Below are 17,480 nucleotides of genomic sequence, written 5' to 3'. Positions count from 1 at the left end.
TTCTTACTCATTGAAACTCCTTCTGGCTTGTACAGCAAAGAAAGTTCTTTCTACTGCTGTAAGTACTAACCCTAGTTGTCTGGTGTCTAGTTTGGAGCGCTGTGCCATACACGTCACACAAGAAGTATTTGAGCTTGTGCGGCCAGCAGTGAAGGCTGTATTGAGAGGAGCCACTGTGTCTACATTCAGAGGGGAGAAGTATCGGTCATGTGCTATTTTGGCCGCGTGTAAGAGGCTTCACATTCAAACTGAGTGTCATGGTGGATCAGTGCCTGTGGCATAGAGGGAAACAGTTTGGTGAATCTGTCCTCAGTCAAGGGATGAATTTTACCTGCTTAACCATCATGTGTTTCACTTACATAAAACCATCCTCTTAAGCTTTGCACAAGTAATTAATATTTTTTTAAAATAAGAATTTACTTAAAATTAAAACCAGGAATAATCCTGTTGACTGCAGTGGGAATAGTATCTGGGAAAAACTGTGCAAGGGACTGAAGCAATCAGGATTGGGTCCTGAAATGAGTATTTCCTTCAATGCAGCCATAGCCTTGTCTAGTGTCTAACTGATGTCTTCTTTCAAACAGATACTAATTTTGTCTTGGGTAATGCCCAGATAGTGGATTGGCCCATTGTCTACAGCAACGATGGATTTTGCAAGCTATCAGGATATCACAGAGCAGAAGTTATGCAAAAAAGCAGCACCTGCAGGTATTTGAGAACAGATTTATTTTCTGTTAAATAGCTTGTAGTGTTGTGTTTGTTGCTTGAGGAGAAAAGTAATCTGTTTATTCCAGTTTTGTCTTTTATCTCCTGGGGCTGCATCTGTCAAATATGCTTTCCACGTGAAACAAAATCAAAGAAGGGCTATTTCCAAATAGGTCCTTTTCACACTGTAAACAAATGGTTTTGTGTCTTTGTCTAGTATCTGACTTGAATTTCTTGCTTTATTTGCAGTTTTATGTATGGAGAGCTGACAGACAAAGATACAATTGACAAGGTCCGGCAAACATTTGAGAACTATGAGATGAACTCCTTTGAAATCTTGATGTACAAGAAGAACAGTAAGTAGTTGATTGGTTTGTTCGTTAACGTAGGTGTGTAAAGTTGTTTTAAATTATAGTGTAAACTGCAAGTCTGTTAGCCTGGAGGACTGTGCTTTATCTAGGGCTAAATAAACCCAGTTCTACCACTTGGTCTACACGGGAGAAATGAGAACATTAGGGATGAAAGTCACTCAAGGAGGCAGACAAAGCTCTCTAATTTGTTCTGACGTTTAGAGTGATTCGTGTGTGATGCTTTAAGACAACACTCAAGATTCCATCAGCAATGATAATACACAAGCTAGGTTTGTGCAAATGGTTTCTGTTACAGAGAACATACTTCTTCAATTTTAAAAAATTTGATATAGCAAAGCCAGTATTTAGATGTAGTTTTGGAATAAAAATAACCCATCTTTTGTTTTAGAAGCTGAACTACTTCTGACATTTTCAGATGAAACTGTCTTTTGTTTTGGACAAAAATTCCTTAATTGGGATATGATTTTTTCCTAGGAATTTCAGTCTGTCTGTAACTGCACATGTCAGCAGATGAACTACTTGCCCAAAACTTGTTGTCTCATCTAGAGTGGACTATGTCATGGCACAGTTATTTTCATCTGCGTAATGTCACCTGAAGTGTAAATACACTGGGGTCTTCAGCCTGGCCAAATGTTAAGCTGAAAGCCTGCATTCTGTAACTTATTTTGCTCTTAACAATTTTGCCTTCTAATCATGGAACTGGTAGTGTCTGTGTACAGGGGAGCGTACCTTGCAGAAGCATCCTGCTAGCAGCTCCTTCCCATTACAGCTATGATGATCAATTTGATCAGTTCTGCGTTAGTGGGAATGGGGGACTTTAACCACGAAATATAACATAAAACGCTATGATGTAATTTTCAAGAGTTAACCTAATTGCTGCCTTGTTTTTTGTTAGAAAGACCAGTTTTCCGGGGAATGTTAATTCAATGTGTGTGAACCATTGGTCTTTCTGTTGAAATGACCAGCTGGTACTGACTGTTGGAGTTTGGTGAGAGAACCACAGGCCGTTCACAAAACCTAAAAGATAATACTTATCTATGCTAGTGCTGATCTGTGGATGTGTGGAGCTGCTTGTTTTCTATCAGAATTAATCTGTTCTTCCAAGAAGTGGTGGTGCCAAAGTACGCGGAATTGGTTTTTGTCATCTTTTAGGGAGGAAAAAAAAAGTTCTTAAGAGATTTTTTTTCTTCATCTCTCTTCTAGTCTTTTTTTCTCTTTTTAGCCTGTTCGAAGCATCATGACCTCTGACGCAGCGCCATTGCTCAGGGCTTTTCTGGAGCACAGCTTTGCTGGTTCAACTCATTTTAAAAGCTATATGCGCTATCTGAATGGCCTTTCTTTGTGCTGCTTTCCTTCTAGTGTTATCTGCCTCCAATGTTTACCTATTTCTTAAAGCTGATTTCTGTTCCTAGCTCAGTTAGTGGCCGTAGGGACCATATGCAGCTCACATCTATGCATCCAAAGCCAAGTAAATAAGCTGCAGTCGTGGCATCTAGGAGGGTCTGGAATTCTGTCTTAACTAACAGTGATTTGGCACCAAGAGGCTATGCAGCTACTCTTCTGTCATTGCTGCAGCATATGGCCTGTAGTAGAGCCTGGGGCCTCTCTGTCTTTTATGCAGAATTAAAGCAAGGTAACCGTGGAGTGAGGAATGTTTCCTGCCCTGCTGTGCACTTCCCTGAGGAGAGGCGGCCTAGAACAAAGTCCAGCTGTGCAGAAGCTGTGTTGTGCGACATGCCAAAAAGCAGAGCTGCGATGGTTCTGCTGTGTGCACAGAGGGTCACAGGCATAGGAAAAAGGAAAGCACAGAGCTTGCTTTTGAGTTTAACAAAACTCAGTGCTCTTAATGTTTGTTAGATTTGTGGCTTTAGAGGTACATTAACTACTGTTACAGCGACTGACTAATAACACTAGAGAGTTGTAACTGAAAAATATCAAAAAGAGGATATCCTGGAGCTTTTTCTCAGAATAAGCCATATCATAGAAAACCACTGTCTTGTCTACCAGTCACTTAGCACCCAGACTGCTAAGTGGTCTTGCCTTTGTGGTCACCTTACCTCTGCCTGCAACTATGGCAGTTACCTGCTCGGGCAATGGACATGATTGGTTTCAACCTACTCTCAGTTTGAAGGTTTTGGAAAGGACCCTGAATTTTGTTAGACATCTTGTTTCCTGCTCTTTGTTTCTTTTTTTTGTCTCTCTATTCTTCCCTCATTCTATTTTTCTTCTTCAAATTAGTCAGTAAATTAGACAGGAAATAGATTTTTGTTGTTCTTTACCTGTCCACTCCCTCCCTATAAACTAACAGTCATGATAAATAGCAAGTTTTTCTTCCATTTTTGTGTTGTTCAAGAATTGGTACGTTTTCCACAGCCTGCACATTTAATGTATTTCTAGCTGTTTTAACAATACAATCTCTATCCTTTTGGGGGAAAAAAGGAAAACAAAGCAGGAGTTTCAAGTTAACTATGATGTTGCTAGTACAGGTCAATCTTCACCTTGTATCTTTATGAGCAGCAGTCATTCTCTCTATCTTAGTAACAATTATGTCCTGATCTTACACTAGACATGTCAACAATAGATTGAGACATTTAATAATGTTACTAGAAGTGATAGCTCTTTTTTTTTTTTTTTGGACACGGCGCTCTCCATGATGGTGATGCAGTGCTAGTATTTACTTGGTTGTCTGATAAGAATACCCCATCCAGATGTTGATAGGTACAGTGTATCCACCAGCTTCATTGCAATTCACAGTATCAACTCTAGAAACAACATAGGCTGTAGTAGTCAGAAGAATGATACAATTTTCTGCCTTCATCATGTTTGCTTTTATGGATACCGTCTCTGCCCTGGCCTCCCCTTTCTCTGTCCAGCCTTCCCCCCGTCCAAAAGTGACTATCCTCCCTCTTTTCAGAACTTGAAGTTAAGATGCGATAGAGATTTGATGGTTCCTTGGGCTAGGCCCTTGATTACTTAGCAGATATGTGACAATCATTGTTATTCTCTGGAATAATTGCTTTCTAGAAGTGCAGAGCTCCTTCAGGATGATTGGAAGCAATTGGAGCAAGCAGGTGCACAGCCACCAGATTTTTGTCATTGTTGCTCTGATGCCATCCTGTTGCATTCAGTGGGGATTCATGGTCATACCTGGAAGGACACAAAGTGAAAGCTTTCTTTAATCTGGACTGCAAAATGACAGCAGACAGGTTGACAGTAACTTCATGTGAGAGCTTAAGTTCCGTTGTTTGATTAGATGTGAGTGTCCAATGATGCTGGAAGTATTGTTTATTTTTATATGGGAAAATCAAAACATTGCTAAGTCTCACTGAAATCAGTGGAGTTATGTTAACTTACACCAGGGAAGGTTACGGCCTAATGTATTAGAAAATATTTTTTATCTAGTCTTAGTCAGCTTAGCTTATCTGAACTCAGGCAGCTTAAACATCTAACTTCTTATGAGACTTTGACAGCCATTTGTTAGGTTTTTACACTTTATGGTCAGCCTCATAAATGAAAATGGCTGAGTAAATTAAACTTGGACTTTCATTGCGTAGTTTTCCATTTTTAACATAGGTCTGGGTTACAAGCAGTGCAAAAGCAGGCTTCTTCTAGATGCACTTGCTTCTATTATTGCTGAAGTAAGTTTTTGTAAGAATATAAATTTACTTACTTCTGTCTGCCTCTGAAGAAGTGGTGTCCATTTGAACCTAACTAGAAAATCTAACCCACTTTTCTATGCAGTACTTGATCTGCTTCAGTGGAAGAATATCTGAAGTGGGCTGGACTTTTCAAAACTAAAATGCATGAAGAGTTACAGAGAGTCTTCAAGCATCCCCTGTCTGAGCAAAGACATTCCCATTGCCTATGGTCTGCAGCAGCGCTGCAGAGAGCGATAAGACACCTTTTCACCTTTTTTCTTTTTTTTTTTTTTTTCTCTCAGAGGTTTTCTACAGGTGGGGCCAGTGGAATGGCAGCAGCCAAAGGGCTGGCTGTAGGTAATTATTTTGCGCACTGCAAAGTGGTTTGAATAAGCAGTAGCTCTTTTCTGAGTACATATATTATAGTGAGAGTCCCAAAGGCTGGGCTTCACTTTCAGTTTGTGCTGGGGTTCACTTCCCTGGTTTTCTGGGTGCTTGAAAGTTTAACAAATTTAATACCATGAATATTTGTGTGGGGTGTTTTTTGTTTTGTTTTTTGGGTTTTTTTAACACATGCACCATCCCCCACAGTGTATTAGAAGGCTTTTAGATGTCAAAGAATGATAAATAAGCCCAAAATAGTGATTTGGCAGATTCTACTTGCACTTATCTTTGGGACCAGTGCTTTCTACAGAGGTTAAAAAACAGATTAACAACCCCATCCTAATGTATAGAGAGCAAAATTCACTTCAGGGTGGTAGACCTGTGATTGCCCACCACTAGGGAGAGTTTCTCATAACTGTTATTGGTTAAAACCATTTAAAACCATTTATATTTGTGTGTGCTGTGCCTCTAGTATCTCCAGATGGAAATCTTTGCTAAACCAAATCATTGCATAGGACCAGAAGCAGGAAAGAATGAGGGTGTTGGAGTAAAGTGGCATGTATCCTCCTGAGCCTCCCATTTGAAATCTAGCTCCATATTTGTCAAGTATACACACCTGCATCTCCTCTTCTGTGAAATCCATCTGCATGAGTTCAGTTACCTTCAGCAAGGTCAAATCTAAGTATTTGGATTCATAAAACTGATAATTCCCATTGATCTTGTCAACTTCAAATGTGTTGGCAAGCAAGACCTGCTGTCATCTCAAATGTATACAGAACAGTAAGACTTCCCAGTAGCGATCCTTAAATATTTTCTCTGGAGTAAATGGAAAGAAGATTTCAAGACCTCCCTGTGTCTTCCCCTTCCTTATACTCACTTTCGGTTCTTCAGAGAACTCGCAATCAGGTGAACCATATCAACGCTGCTGCAGTACAAGGGTGTGTGCTGAACCTTTTTCCTACTGTGTTGTTTCAGTGTCATAGGATAACCCCGGCGCGTAGCAATTCCACCTTTGGGGGCTGAAGTTGATTTTCCTTATCTTAGCATGTAAAGATCTGACCTTTAGAAGCATTAACTGCCAGAGCATAGCAGCACCAGCTGCGGAAAACATGAAGGTAACAGCTTTTAAAGTGCTGGAAATATATTTTAAGGTCTATTAGTATTGGCGCGGAGTGGTGAGCTACATACTGAGTTGGTTTGTTCTCATTCAGTGCACACTCTCTGCTAGAAGGTAGAGTCTATAGGAAGACTTTAGCTCTTTGTCTTGTGTGGTCAAATGTCACAGGCTCCTCTGTGCTCCTAGTTAAAATCTGTGTGGATATAGTGGCTTGCCTAACTCTTTCTGATCACACTTCATCAGCTGGTTTGCTAATTTGATATTGGACAAACTATGCGGTCTGTGTGGGATAGAGAGAAACAGTCTCATACTGAGTACCTGGGCATAAGTGAAGCCCCAAAAGGGGTGACTTACGGTCAGCCGTGCTGTTGATGTAAATGAAGTCCTGCTGTCTGCATCACTGCATGTAGGAATTGGTGGAGACACAGCACATGCTTCTATCCTTTTCATTTCCATACTACTTGACTGTTTACCTTCAGGGCAATACCTGTCTGATGACCATTTGATTGAGACATTATCAAGTAATGCAGAGGTGGTGCTGCTTTGAGGAAACTTGCCCCGTTCAGTAAGGGCAGTGAAGATGTTGGCTGAATTGTCAAAATATGTGTTTTTATTGTATTTATAAATGAATTTTGTTTTACTTTGTGGAAAGAAAAATTGCAGTATTGCAGTTTTATTTAAACAATGCGCTTTTTGTAGTTTTGAAAAACAGCTGACCTCTCTGGTTAAATGGTTCAAGGTATGGGGAAAGAACATATTTAGACAGTGATTTTGATTTTCATTATAGGCTATTGTTGTTTGACAGGAGGGAAAACTGAAGGAGAGGTCATCAGTATGCTCAGGGGGAGGAGCTGGAATAGACCTTTAATGTCTCATTCATTTTGATACTATGAGAGTTTCTGAAGGACCTCAACCGAAGTTAAATAGCATGTTAAATGCTGGTGTTCCTGCTCAGCAAGGGCCTGAACGTACCACTGTTGAAATACACAGGACTGGAAAAGAGGAGAGGGAAGAGACAGTAGTATTTGTGTTACAGATGGGAAATTATAAGGTGTGTAGACATTTACTGTGTGTTAGTCTGGAGAAGACTGGGGACTTGAATCACAGCTCTTAAAATTGTCTTGCCTTTAAGGCAACACTGTAAGTACTGTGCTCAGGCCAGTGAAGACTATTAAGAGCTGCATCTGTTAATTCTGGAACTAGCTACACAACTCTGGTACCACGAGACAGACTGGTCCTATGGCTACTGTCAGAAGTTCATTGTAGATTTTAATTTCTTCCCAGTTGTTCACACTGCTTCTCCACCAGCTTTGAAGTGACATTCCCTTTTCTAGCAGGATTGGTTCTATGCCATTAGACAAACTCTGGATTCTTTCACTGTTGATTGCAAATCTAACAGAAGCCAACGTGGCTCATGAGTGTTTACTTCTTTGTTTGTGCATTGGCATTATCATTGAACTTCACCAGTGAGAGAGCTTGCCAGGACTGAACACAAAATGTAAATGAAAGTAGACGTACTGTTGGAAACACTGGTAAACAGTTTCTGCGTGGCTGTACATCAATGCAGACTGGGGCATATGGGGAAGTTACTCTTGTTTTGCTGTGGGAGCTCTGAAAGATGCCGCAGTTTCACTGCCTGAATAACCCATAGGCTGAATCTGAAAATCACATTTTTCGTTCAAATGGCCTTGTTTGTGCCTCTTGCCAGTAGTGATTGTCTGGCGGAGCAGGGACATCCGCTTTGACACCAAGAGTATGAGGGCTGCCTGTAGGAGGTTGAAATTCTAGTTTCCGACCTGATTTATAAGTGGTTTATACTTTAAGCTTTCCTGTTTAATAGTTAAATAAACTGTTTAATGTTTAAAAAGTAAAATTCTTCTGATAATTAAACGGGTATGCAGGAAAAAAGCTGAGCCCAGCCACATCTTGGCTGAGCCTTTCAGTGTGTTCCCACAGTTCAGATCCCAGTTCTGCTATGAATGAGCTCCTGGTTGCAGAGCGCTGTGGAAAGCCCATGTAACGCACCACTGTGAGCACTCACCTCATGATTATATTTTTATATCTACTTGTCTCCTATTCACAAAAGAGACTGACAAGATGGTGGGCAACACGCTGCAGGGAGAAATACTGACTAATGTTGGGGAGGCAGATACATGGGCCTGGCGGAATTTTCCATCTACTTATTTCTGCTCTTGTTGTGTTACTGTGTAGATCCAAAACTGGAAGATGAGTTATGCAGACCACGTGTGCCACCTTAACTTTATGTTCTGCCCTGGAATACACCCTGTTCGTGGCACTCTGACGCTCTGGACATTATAAGGATACCCAAATAGTGACAGTCATCAAAACCACCTACTTTTAGCTATCAAGGATATTTGGCTCTTTCTTGTTGCCTGTGGGGCACATCACTAAGATCTATCTACCTTTGGTTCTAGGTAAAACAGTGTTTTGTTTTCCTTTTTACTATAATGCAACACAGGTGTGGGAGTCAAGGGAGTCAGAAAGTAAGAACCATGCTGATATAAGCCCCTTGCTCTGCAGCAGCCTTCTACAGGTTGTCAGGAAAAGTCTTTCCTCTTGCTGCATTCAGAACATGTTAGAAAAATCTTGCAACAACCTATCATACCATAATCATAAAGAGAAGATGACAGCATGCATCTGACAAATAGCCAGAATAAGAGGGTGAACTGCATCCTTTCTGTTTCTGTGATGTGTACAGCATCTTCAAAAGCAGGGTAATAACTTTTTATAGCTGTGAGAGGCAGACATGAAGCTGAGTATGTAATTCAGCCTCAATGCTATGAAGGTTAATATTACGAGCAGCGCATAGCAGCATGGCTGTAGTTTGAAGTAGCAAAACAATACGAAGTGTTTTTGGAGAGGGGAAAGAAAATCCCTAATCAAAAAAGCAAATGCATGTAGATGGAGATCAAAAAGCAAGGCTGTAGATGGAGATCCTGGCTGATTAAAAAGTTGCAGTGTTAGTGAAGGGTGTTGAAGTGGGTAAAATAAAAAGCCATTAATCACCAAGGAGTCTGTGTAAAAGTAAGACACGAATTTGATCAGCCTCAGAATAGTTCACATGTGAAGATGGGAAAAACAAGTAGGCAAGAAAAAATGGAGATAGGCAATTTTAGGAGCTCCTGAGAAAGGGTAGTAAAAAGGGTGTTACTGTCTTGAAAATTGCTGTTGGCTGCTTTGTGGCAGTGTCTTCTAAGCTCATTAGCAAGTTAGTGATGATTTTACTGGCATAGTTACTTTGCTGAATCTTTTCTTGCATTTAGCATTTTTGTTTGCTCGTACTTTATTGGAAGGTGTTGTTCAGGAATGCTAACTCTTTAAAAAAAAAAAATGTATATATATATAGACCCCTGAATACTTTCTGCCATGCAGGCATGCTCCAGAAATGGCCATCCGTGATTCCATCTGGATTTCTCTGCTTTTTGAGCAGAGGCCTCCATGCATCATATACCCTGCTGTTTATAGAGGTGGCTGTACATATGGCATGGAATCTCAGCCAGGGTTTGAAACTGCCTGTGCTATGCAGGCACAGTGGGAGCCTTAGGAATTGAACTTCATTTATGGAAGTTGTCCCTGGGTCTTGGAGGTGCCCTGGCTTTCTGTGGCCAGAAAAGATTGCTAAGCACAGAGGCTGGGAAACAGCCAGGTGAGGCGCTGGTAGCAACAACCTCTGTTATATTAACACAGTTGGGAAAAAAAGCTGCCTTTGCTTGCTTTGCTGAACAGTAACTTGTGAACTACCTGAGGTTTCCTTGTGACCCTTTGAAAGTCAGGAAGCACAAGTGGCCCTTGTTATAAATAACAATTGCATGAAATATACCATGTAGTACTCATGTTAAAATACTGAGCAATTCAGATGAAAGAGGATCTGATCTCTAGCCTAGAGGAGGGTCCTGTGATCGAGAAAGAAAAGAAATAGTCTTCTAAGATCACCCTTTCTAAAATAGGCTTTCCTGCATGAGTGACAAAAAATTACGTGTGGTACTGTTTATTCTGGCTTTCCCAGATGGTCAAAATCCTGCTGATTTTTACATCTTATATTGGCCTCTGGTATGTAGACCCTTCTCTCCAAACATAGCTCACAAGGGACACTCAAGAGAAATGTTGCTCACAGCAAGCAAGCCTTGAATCCTCTCTCTGGCTCTTACTTCTTATGCCCACAAAAGCAATGGTGAGTTTTTTCATTGTCATTGAGGGTGTAGGGACAGTCTGAAAACTCATGTACAAGCTCCCTGCAGGCCCAGGCCTGGTGACCCTGGAGTCTCCTGATTGCCGTGTATCTCACAGTTGGAGAAGGAGTCATCTTTTTATGACCGAAGTTAAGACTGCAGACTAAAAAATGGTGCCTTCAAGGAGGCCATGTTATGACATACACGAGCCAACTGCTTTGTTCTGAGCCTTCCAATCAGCTTATACTTAAATATCACTAAAATCAGTGTGGTGACTCCTGTGAAACAAGAGTGGTAGACACCACTACATGGAACTTCATTGCTATCACGAGGGTCTTTTCGGCAGCCTCAGCAGAACTGCCAAGAATATAGAAAGGTAGGACTGACTGACAGTTTCTCTCCTCAAGGTGATCTGTGTGGATAGATCTGAAGCAGCATCTGAAGGGTCATTATCTGGGATCATCTTTTTCTGTGATGTGCAGGCTCTAATCTCTCAAGCAGTTTTCGTTAGTAGCTTATCTACTGCAGTAATTAGAAAAGTACAGTTTTGTGCAGTACAGCTTACTCCCATCCACAGCCCATGGTCTGGTCCTGATGGCTTGTCCTCTCCTGAATTCAGTGGAGTCTTGCTTCACACTAGAGTGATTGTGAACAGGCTCAGGACAAGGCAAGCTGAAAGGCAGCTTGCAAAGGATTTCCCTTGCATGGGAGGATTTGCAGGCTAGACCAGAGCTCCCAGAGCCTGGCTCTTGAAGCTGGGCGTAGGCTGACGTAGTTTTTAGGGGATGGTGCTCCCTGTTTGCAGAGAAGTATAAGGTGAACCAAACTGGTCATGCTCTTGAGTTGAGACTCTGTATTATGGTCATGGTCTAGGCACAGTTGGCCTGTTCTCGAGTCCTGCACAGAACCAGCAAGACTCTGTTGTGTGCACCCTTTGCACCTACATGGGACTCTTCTTTCAGGAGATCACAAAGCACTTCATAAGTTCAAGTATTCACTTTGTAGGTGAAGCCCAGAAATACTGAGTGATTCCTGAAGATTTAAAAGCTAATCAGAGGCAGAGCAGAGAACTTAACTAACGCTCTTGTCAGCTGCTTTGTCACTTTTCCTAATAGGTGTTTGCAAAAAAAGCCAACATTAAAGTAACATTTACAGATGGCTGATTCTGAAGTGTAAACATCTAAACTAGCACATTTACAGTTCTGCCTACCATTGACCAACTTTTTGATATGTTTGTTTCCAGGAACACCTGTCTGGTTCTTTGTGAAAATTGCTCCAATTCGAAATGAGCAGGATAAAGTGGTTTTATTTCTTTGCACTTTCAATGACATAACGGCTTTCAAGCAGCCCATTGAGGATGATTCATGTAAAGGTTTGTCTTTTTCACAATTATATATTTATGCTGCTTCTGTTTGTTTGCCCTGGTCTTGAAAGAGCTGAAGTCCTTTAAATACCAAAGCCAAAGAATTAGATGTTAAAATAGCTTGTAGCTATGCCAGCGGGGACTGCGTTTGTGCAAGGAATGGTTGCTGGCTTCTTAAGTGAATTGGCTCTGGCCTGCGTTGGAAAGGGTCATTGTTAATGAAACCCCCAAGAGCTTCAGAAAGCAGAGTTTACTCAGCAAATAGGTGCTGCTCTTCCTTTTAAATTCATTATTAATCCACACTCCAGCATAGCTTTCAAGGAGTCACAATGTTGCTAAACGGCCTCTTTGATGTCAGAGGGAACTGAAGGGTCTTGGGCCCTGTGCAAATTGTCCATGAGACTGTATGCAAAACCTGAGTAATTAACCCTGTCTGAGTCTGGCAAAGATCTGAATAATTTCATTCTGCCTGGCTTGATGTTAGTTACCATTATTATGGGATTCCTTATATTAAAGTTCTGGACTAGTTTCCTTTAACATATGTGAAGAGATTCCCATCATCTTAAGTTGAATCATGTTTAAGCTGTCCTGGTGAGTGAAGTAGCATTGCTGTATTTTGCTGTTAACCCTTTGCTGAGTTACACCCTGGAAACCTGGAAGCAAACTCAGCTGTGACAGCAGCATAAACTTGCACTCAGGTTCAGATCCTGTCAGAAAGAGACCTTTTGTACCCGTGTGGAGAATTACAGACACTTGTGTCCTCTAGGGTAAAAAAAGACGTAAGTTCTCCTGTTGTTTGCATTTTTGTAGTATTTAATAATATTTGTAGTATTAAATTAAACAGGAAACTTACTGTGAAGGTGAACTGATTTACATTTATGCTCAAAATGTTATTCTTTAAAAACATAGTTTCTCAAAGTGGAAACACCTGTTACCATGAAAAAGGAAGTACAACCTTGACAAACATACCCTCTTCCAGGCTATGTGGGTTATTTTTTTCTCTTTTTAATGCTATTTGTTTGGTTATTCATTGCTTTAATACAACTAAAAAACATATCTTGTCAGAAAGGTTGGGTCTACAGTATTTTTTTCACTGCCTAGTGGTCTTCACTGTATCCTGATGAGGACTGATGGCAAAGATAAATCAGCATGATGCAGTAAAGCTGGCTCTCGTTTATTTGCTGGGAGTGAATGCCCTTGCTTCATTTAGTCAGTTGCTAAGCATGACTTTCAGTCAGGGGTGGTAGCTGTGTCTTTTTGCTTTCACAGAAGATCCTTAATGTGATAGTGAGATGCACTCTTGTGAAAAGAGTTTGTCCTCCACTTTCAACACAAGGAAACACTGTATTTTTTTTCTTTATAAGAGAAGTATGTTGAAGGAAGGGAAGGCTAATTTTTTTTAAAAAAACCAACCTCCTTTGGATCTTGAAATCATGCTGTTCTTACAGTGATCATGGTAATTCTTAGCAGTTCCATATCTAAACCAATATAAGCACTAAACCTACATATAAGTGCACCATCTTGCAGAGGATTTGAGACGATAAGCAAAACTTCTTCATCTGGCCCATGGAAACTGGCTACGTGACTAAGAAAAGTTGCAGACAGAAGGACTGGATGTATTATTTAGAGGCCACTGATTCACAGCTCTGTACTCCTTCCCTGAGTGCTGTGACTTTATGTCCAGAAGAGTTCATGCACTTCAAATATTTTTTCTGAATCTCCTAAAATTAATGAAGTTGCACCAGTTTCATGCTGGTAGAGTTCTCTGTCACTGTACACACAAATCAAACATGATCTAAATGGAACTGCACATTCTGATCTAATCCTTAATTTATCCCCTACACCTTTCTTTCTTCCGTAAGTTACTTGCTATAGGCTAGCTTTGGAATTTTGTTGCATGCATCTCAGGAGGCAATATTGTATCAGTCACTTGATGGTTAGATGAGCGATTTCTTGGAAGAGAAGAGCTGATTTCTCAAACAATTAGATTTTTACATGCATGACCATGCCTTTAATATTAGATCTCATTGTGCAAGTGTATATTGTGAGGGGGTAAAAAAGGCAGGTATGGAGTGTCAGACAATTGTCTGTAGTGGGCTCTGGGATTCATGGAGGGGGAGAAACATTTTTGGAAGAGCTAAAAAGGGTAAAATTGTATTAGCTTCTTCTAAGAATCATTGCTTTTACAGACCTGAGCTTTGAAAAAGGCATATTCTTTGCACCGTGTACAACATTACATAGGAATTTTGTAGCATGCTTTTGAAGGATAGCAATTTTCGTAGGAATGTTTCTCATATTCTAAAACCAAATGAACTCCCCATCTGAAAACCTAAAACTGTGAACTTAGTGATTTATTGTTTAATTGAAACAACTGAAAACTGATTGCTAAATCGATTATTTTTCCTTCTTTCACCTTCAATCAGCTTTTATCAACTACTTTTCTTTTACTGTGTTTATATGTGAAATCAGTTTCCTGTGCATATGCCACTTAATATGTAATAGGCTGCCTGCAAATGCAGATATTTTATTAACATATGTGCTATTTGCATAGTTGCAGAATGGCATAGCATAAAGAATTTAAGTTTTTCAAAATCAATGCCTGTATGTCTATGTAGAGAAAACTGATATGTAGTGCAAGAATATGATCAATTTAAAGAGCAACTAATCTGTCAGGCTAAACCTGCTTAGCTGTGGTATATCTTAGTTTTCTATCACCTGCTGGCAATTTCAAGCATGAGTGTTCAGCTGCAAACGATGTAGTGACTCCCTGAGTGAAAACTGTTGAGCTCTAATGACAGGTGTTTGACTTGTACACAAAAATGAATAGGCATCTTTTATCCGAAGGTGACTCAGAGAGAAAGAAGGTCCCAGTACCATTTTTCATTCTTAATAATTTTTTATTAATAATATCAGACATTGGAATAGATGAAACAAAAAAATTTCTAAAGTCATGTAAAAAGTAGACTTCTAATTGTAGTCTTTGTTAGTTGATTCAGATAATTTAGAAGATTTTTTTTGACTGCCATAAAAGTTAAATAAATTTGCTTTTAAATGCAGCAGCTTTAAAAATAGTGCATTCCAAACAGAACAACTTAAAACCAGTGTGTCAGTGGTGTTGATGATGTAATATTTTTAAACAGCCTCTTTCCACTCTTCCCCGTATGCTTGCCCCTTTAAAAAAATCAGGAAAAAATAGGTTTACTTGAATAGAAGTAGGCAAAATCAAGCTATAGCATAGCTAAATTTGGCTTGTGAAGTGATAGGTCACCTTGTTAGCTGAATTTTAGAGTATATGCTATATTTGGAATGCATGCATTTTGTCTGTATATGCCTCTTTTGGTTTGAGATGTAACACACCAAGTATGAGATGTTTGACAATAGTGTATAAAGTGGAATGCATCACTTTATGAAAACAATAATTTGTGCAGACAAATAGAATCTGTGCCTGCACTCTGAGTAGCTAGTAAGAAGTTTGCCTGAACGGGTTTTGCATCTATGAATATGATGTGAACATATTCAGATGCATCTATGCTGCTTTATAAAAGTTCGGAAATTATGCTTTGGATCCAAATTTTTGCTTTTGATACTCTGGTTTTATACAAAAAAGTGATCAAATTCAACATCACTGAATCATATAGGAGAACGGTTGTTAGCCTCCTAGCTATTGTAACCTCCTGTGCTTTATAGCAATCATCAGTTATCATCTCCTCTGCAGAAGAAGCTTTATTTCATTTTGCAGCTAAGCTGTCCTTTGCATCACAAGCAGGGCTACACAAAAAATAATATTTTGATTGTCTCCTTCATCGTAATTCAGGGAAAACTCCAAGTGTTTCCTTTTTTCTTTTTGTTTCTGTTTTTTTTTTGTTGCTGTCTAACTTTTTGTTCTGTTTTTAAAGGTGTATTTATATGAGCAGAGCCAGTGTTTGAAATATTTTGATTAAGTTATACTCTACTTTCATCTAGATGAAATGTTTTCTTAAAAAAGGAAACAAATGAAAGGGAAGTTGTGAATATATTAAAAAACTTTGGTATGCTTTCTCAGTCCGGATGGAAAAACAAGACAGATTTAGTCATGAAGTTTCAAAGGGAAGGAGCATTAAGACTGCAGAGAGGCACGATGGATGTAAGCAAGAAAACAAAGGTGGTTTGAGTGGAGACAAGAACTGCTAGAATCTTGATTTACTTGCATTTACATGGTTCTGTGTGAACAATAGACCCATGACCAAAAAAGCTTCTTCACTAGTAGGCAATGGCTCCTTGTTCTAACTCTAGGGATTGTGTAAGTCATGGATCAGCAACTTGATAACAAGGGTTCTGTAACTGCCACAGTTCCTAATGTTTGAATTTATGAGTCATCATGATCAAATTGAGGAGAGTGGTAGGAAACAAATAACTACCTACAAATAAATAATAAATGTTGTTGTGGATTGAGTATCAACAGATCATGCTCACCTCAAAATACAGAAAACTGGTTTCTTCAACTTAAGAGCATTGTTAAATGAAGCTTCATCCCTGTTGTGGTTTAACCCCAGCCAGCAACTAAGCACCACACAGCTGCTTGCTCACTCCCCCCCACCAGTGGGATGGGGGAAAGAATCAGCAGGGTAAAGTGAGAAAACTTGTGAGTTGAGATAAAAACAGTTTAATAGGTAACGCAAAAGCCACGCACGCAAGCAAAGCAAAACCAGGAATTCGTTCACTACTTCCCATCAGCAGGCAGGTGTTCAGCCATCTCCAGGAAAGCAGGGCTCCATCACATGCAACAGTTACTTGGGAAGACAAACGTCATCACTCCAGACATCCCCCCTTCCTTCTTCCCCCAGCTTTATATGCTGAGCGTGATGTCATATGGCGTGGAATATCCCTTTGGCCAGTTTGGGTCAGCTGTCCTGGCTGTGTCCCCTTTCAACTTCTTGTGCACCCCCAGCCCACTCACTGATGGGGTGGTGTGAGAGGCAGAAAAGGCCTTGACTGCGTGTCAGCACTGCTCAGCAATAATGAAAACATCCCTGTGTTATCAACACTGTTTTCAGCACGAATCCAAAACATAGCCCCATACTAGCTACTATGAAGAAAATTAACTCTACCCCAGCCAAAACCAGCACAAATCATTAGCAATAAATTTACTGCCCCAAGTTTATCTTTAAGAAACAGACCACCAACACTGCTTTCTCCCTGCTGAAAACCACACATCGAATGCACATAAACCTTTTATTGTGATGTTTTTGAAATGTTTCCCTCATATAATATGCCAGTGTCCTATATATGTTTTAAGCAACTACCCTGGATGCTTGTATTTGTAGATTGAGGAAACTAATACGAATAGTTTGACAAATTCCAAAGTATACATTAAAAAAAAGTTCCAAACAATTCTACAGACAAGCCATAGCAATTGAAAGTAATAAGAAATAAATAAATAAACAAGCAATCCCAGCAGTTTGGCCAGTGGTGAGCACTGAGGACAGGGATGGAGGTCAGCATCACCCCAAGGGAGACACAAATGTGGGAACGCAGCAACAGCAAACCCTGCAGTTGGGGGTTCTGTAGGACAGCAACAGTTACCTTCCCAGGCACTGCTGGGCAAAAATGATTTGTATTCAGGTTTGGGGTGCTTTTTTTGTCTCCACACCAGAAGCTGGAGAGTAACAGTGATATCCTCCAGGCTCACAGGCTGGGAACACAAAAACCCTTGAGAAAAAAAAAATTTTTAGC

The 17,480-nt window shown here is 40.1% G+C and overlaps 1 protein-coding gene across 1 annotated transcript in view; it reads left to right on the top strand.

Annotated features, from left to right (window-relative positions):
- The first annotated feature begins 592 nt into the window (after positions 1-592).
- The window catches only part of KCNH1 (potassium voltage-gated channel, subfamily H (eag-related), member 1), a 180,965-nt gene continuing 164,077 nt past the window's right edge, over positions 593-17,480 (top strand). The window contains exons 1-3 of the mRNA XM_009330208.1: positions 593-708; positions 955-1,061; positions 11,649-11,777. Coding sequence (XP_009328483.1) covers positions 686-708; positions 955-1,061; positions 11,649-11,777 — 259 coding nt within the window. The 5' untranslated portion in view covers positions 593-685. The remainder of the gene's footprint in view (positions 709-954; positions 1,062-11,648; positions 11,778-17,480) is intronic.

This window comes from Pygoscelis adeliae, unplaced genomic scaffold (assembly GCF_000699105.1).
Source record: "Pygoscelis adeliae isolate BGI_AS28 unplaced genomic scaffold, ASM69910v1 Scaffold308, whole genome shotgun sequence".
Lineage (NCBI taxonomy): Eukaryota > Metazoa > Chordata > Aves > Sphenisciformes > Spheniscidae > Pygoscelis > Pygoscelis adeliae.
The sequence above is the reverse complement of the archived record's forward strand: the minus strand, read 5'-3'. Positions and strand labels throughout refer to the sequence as shown.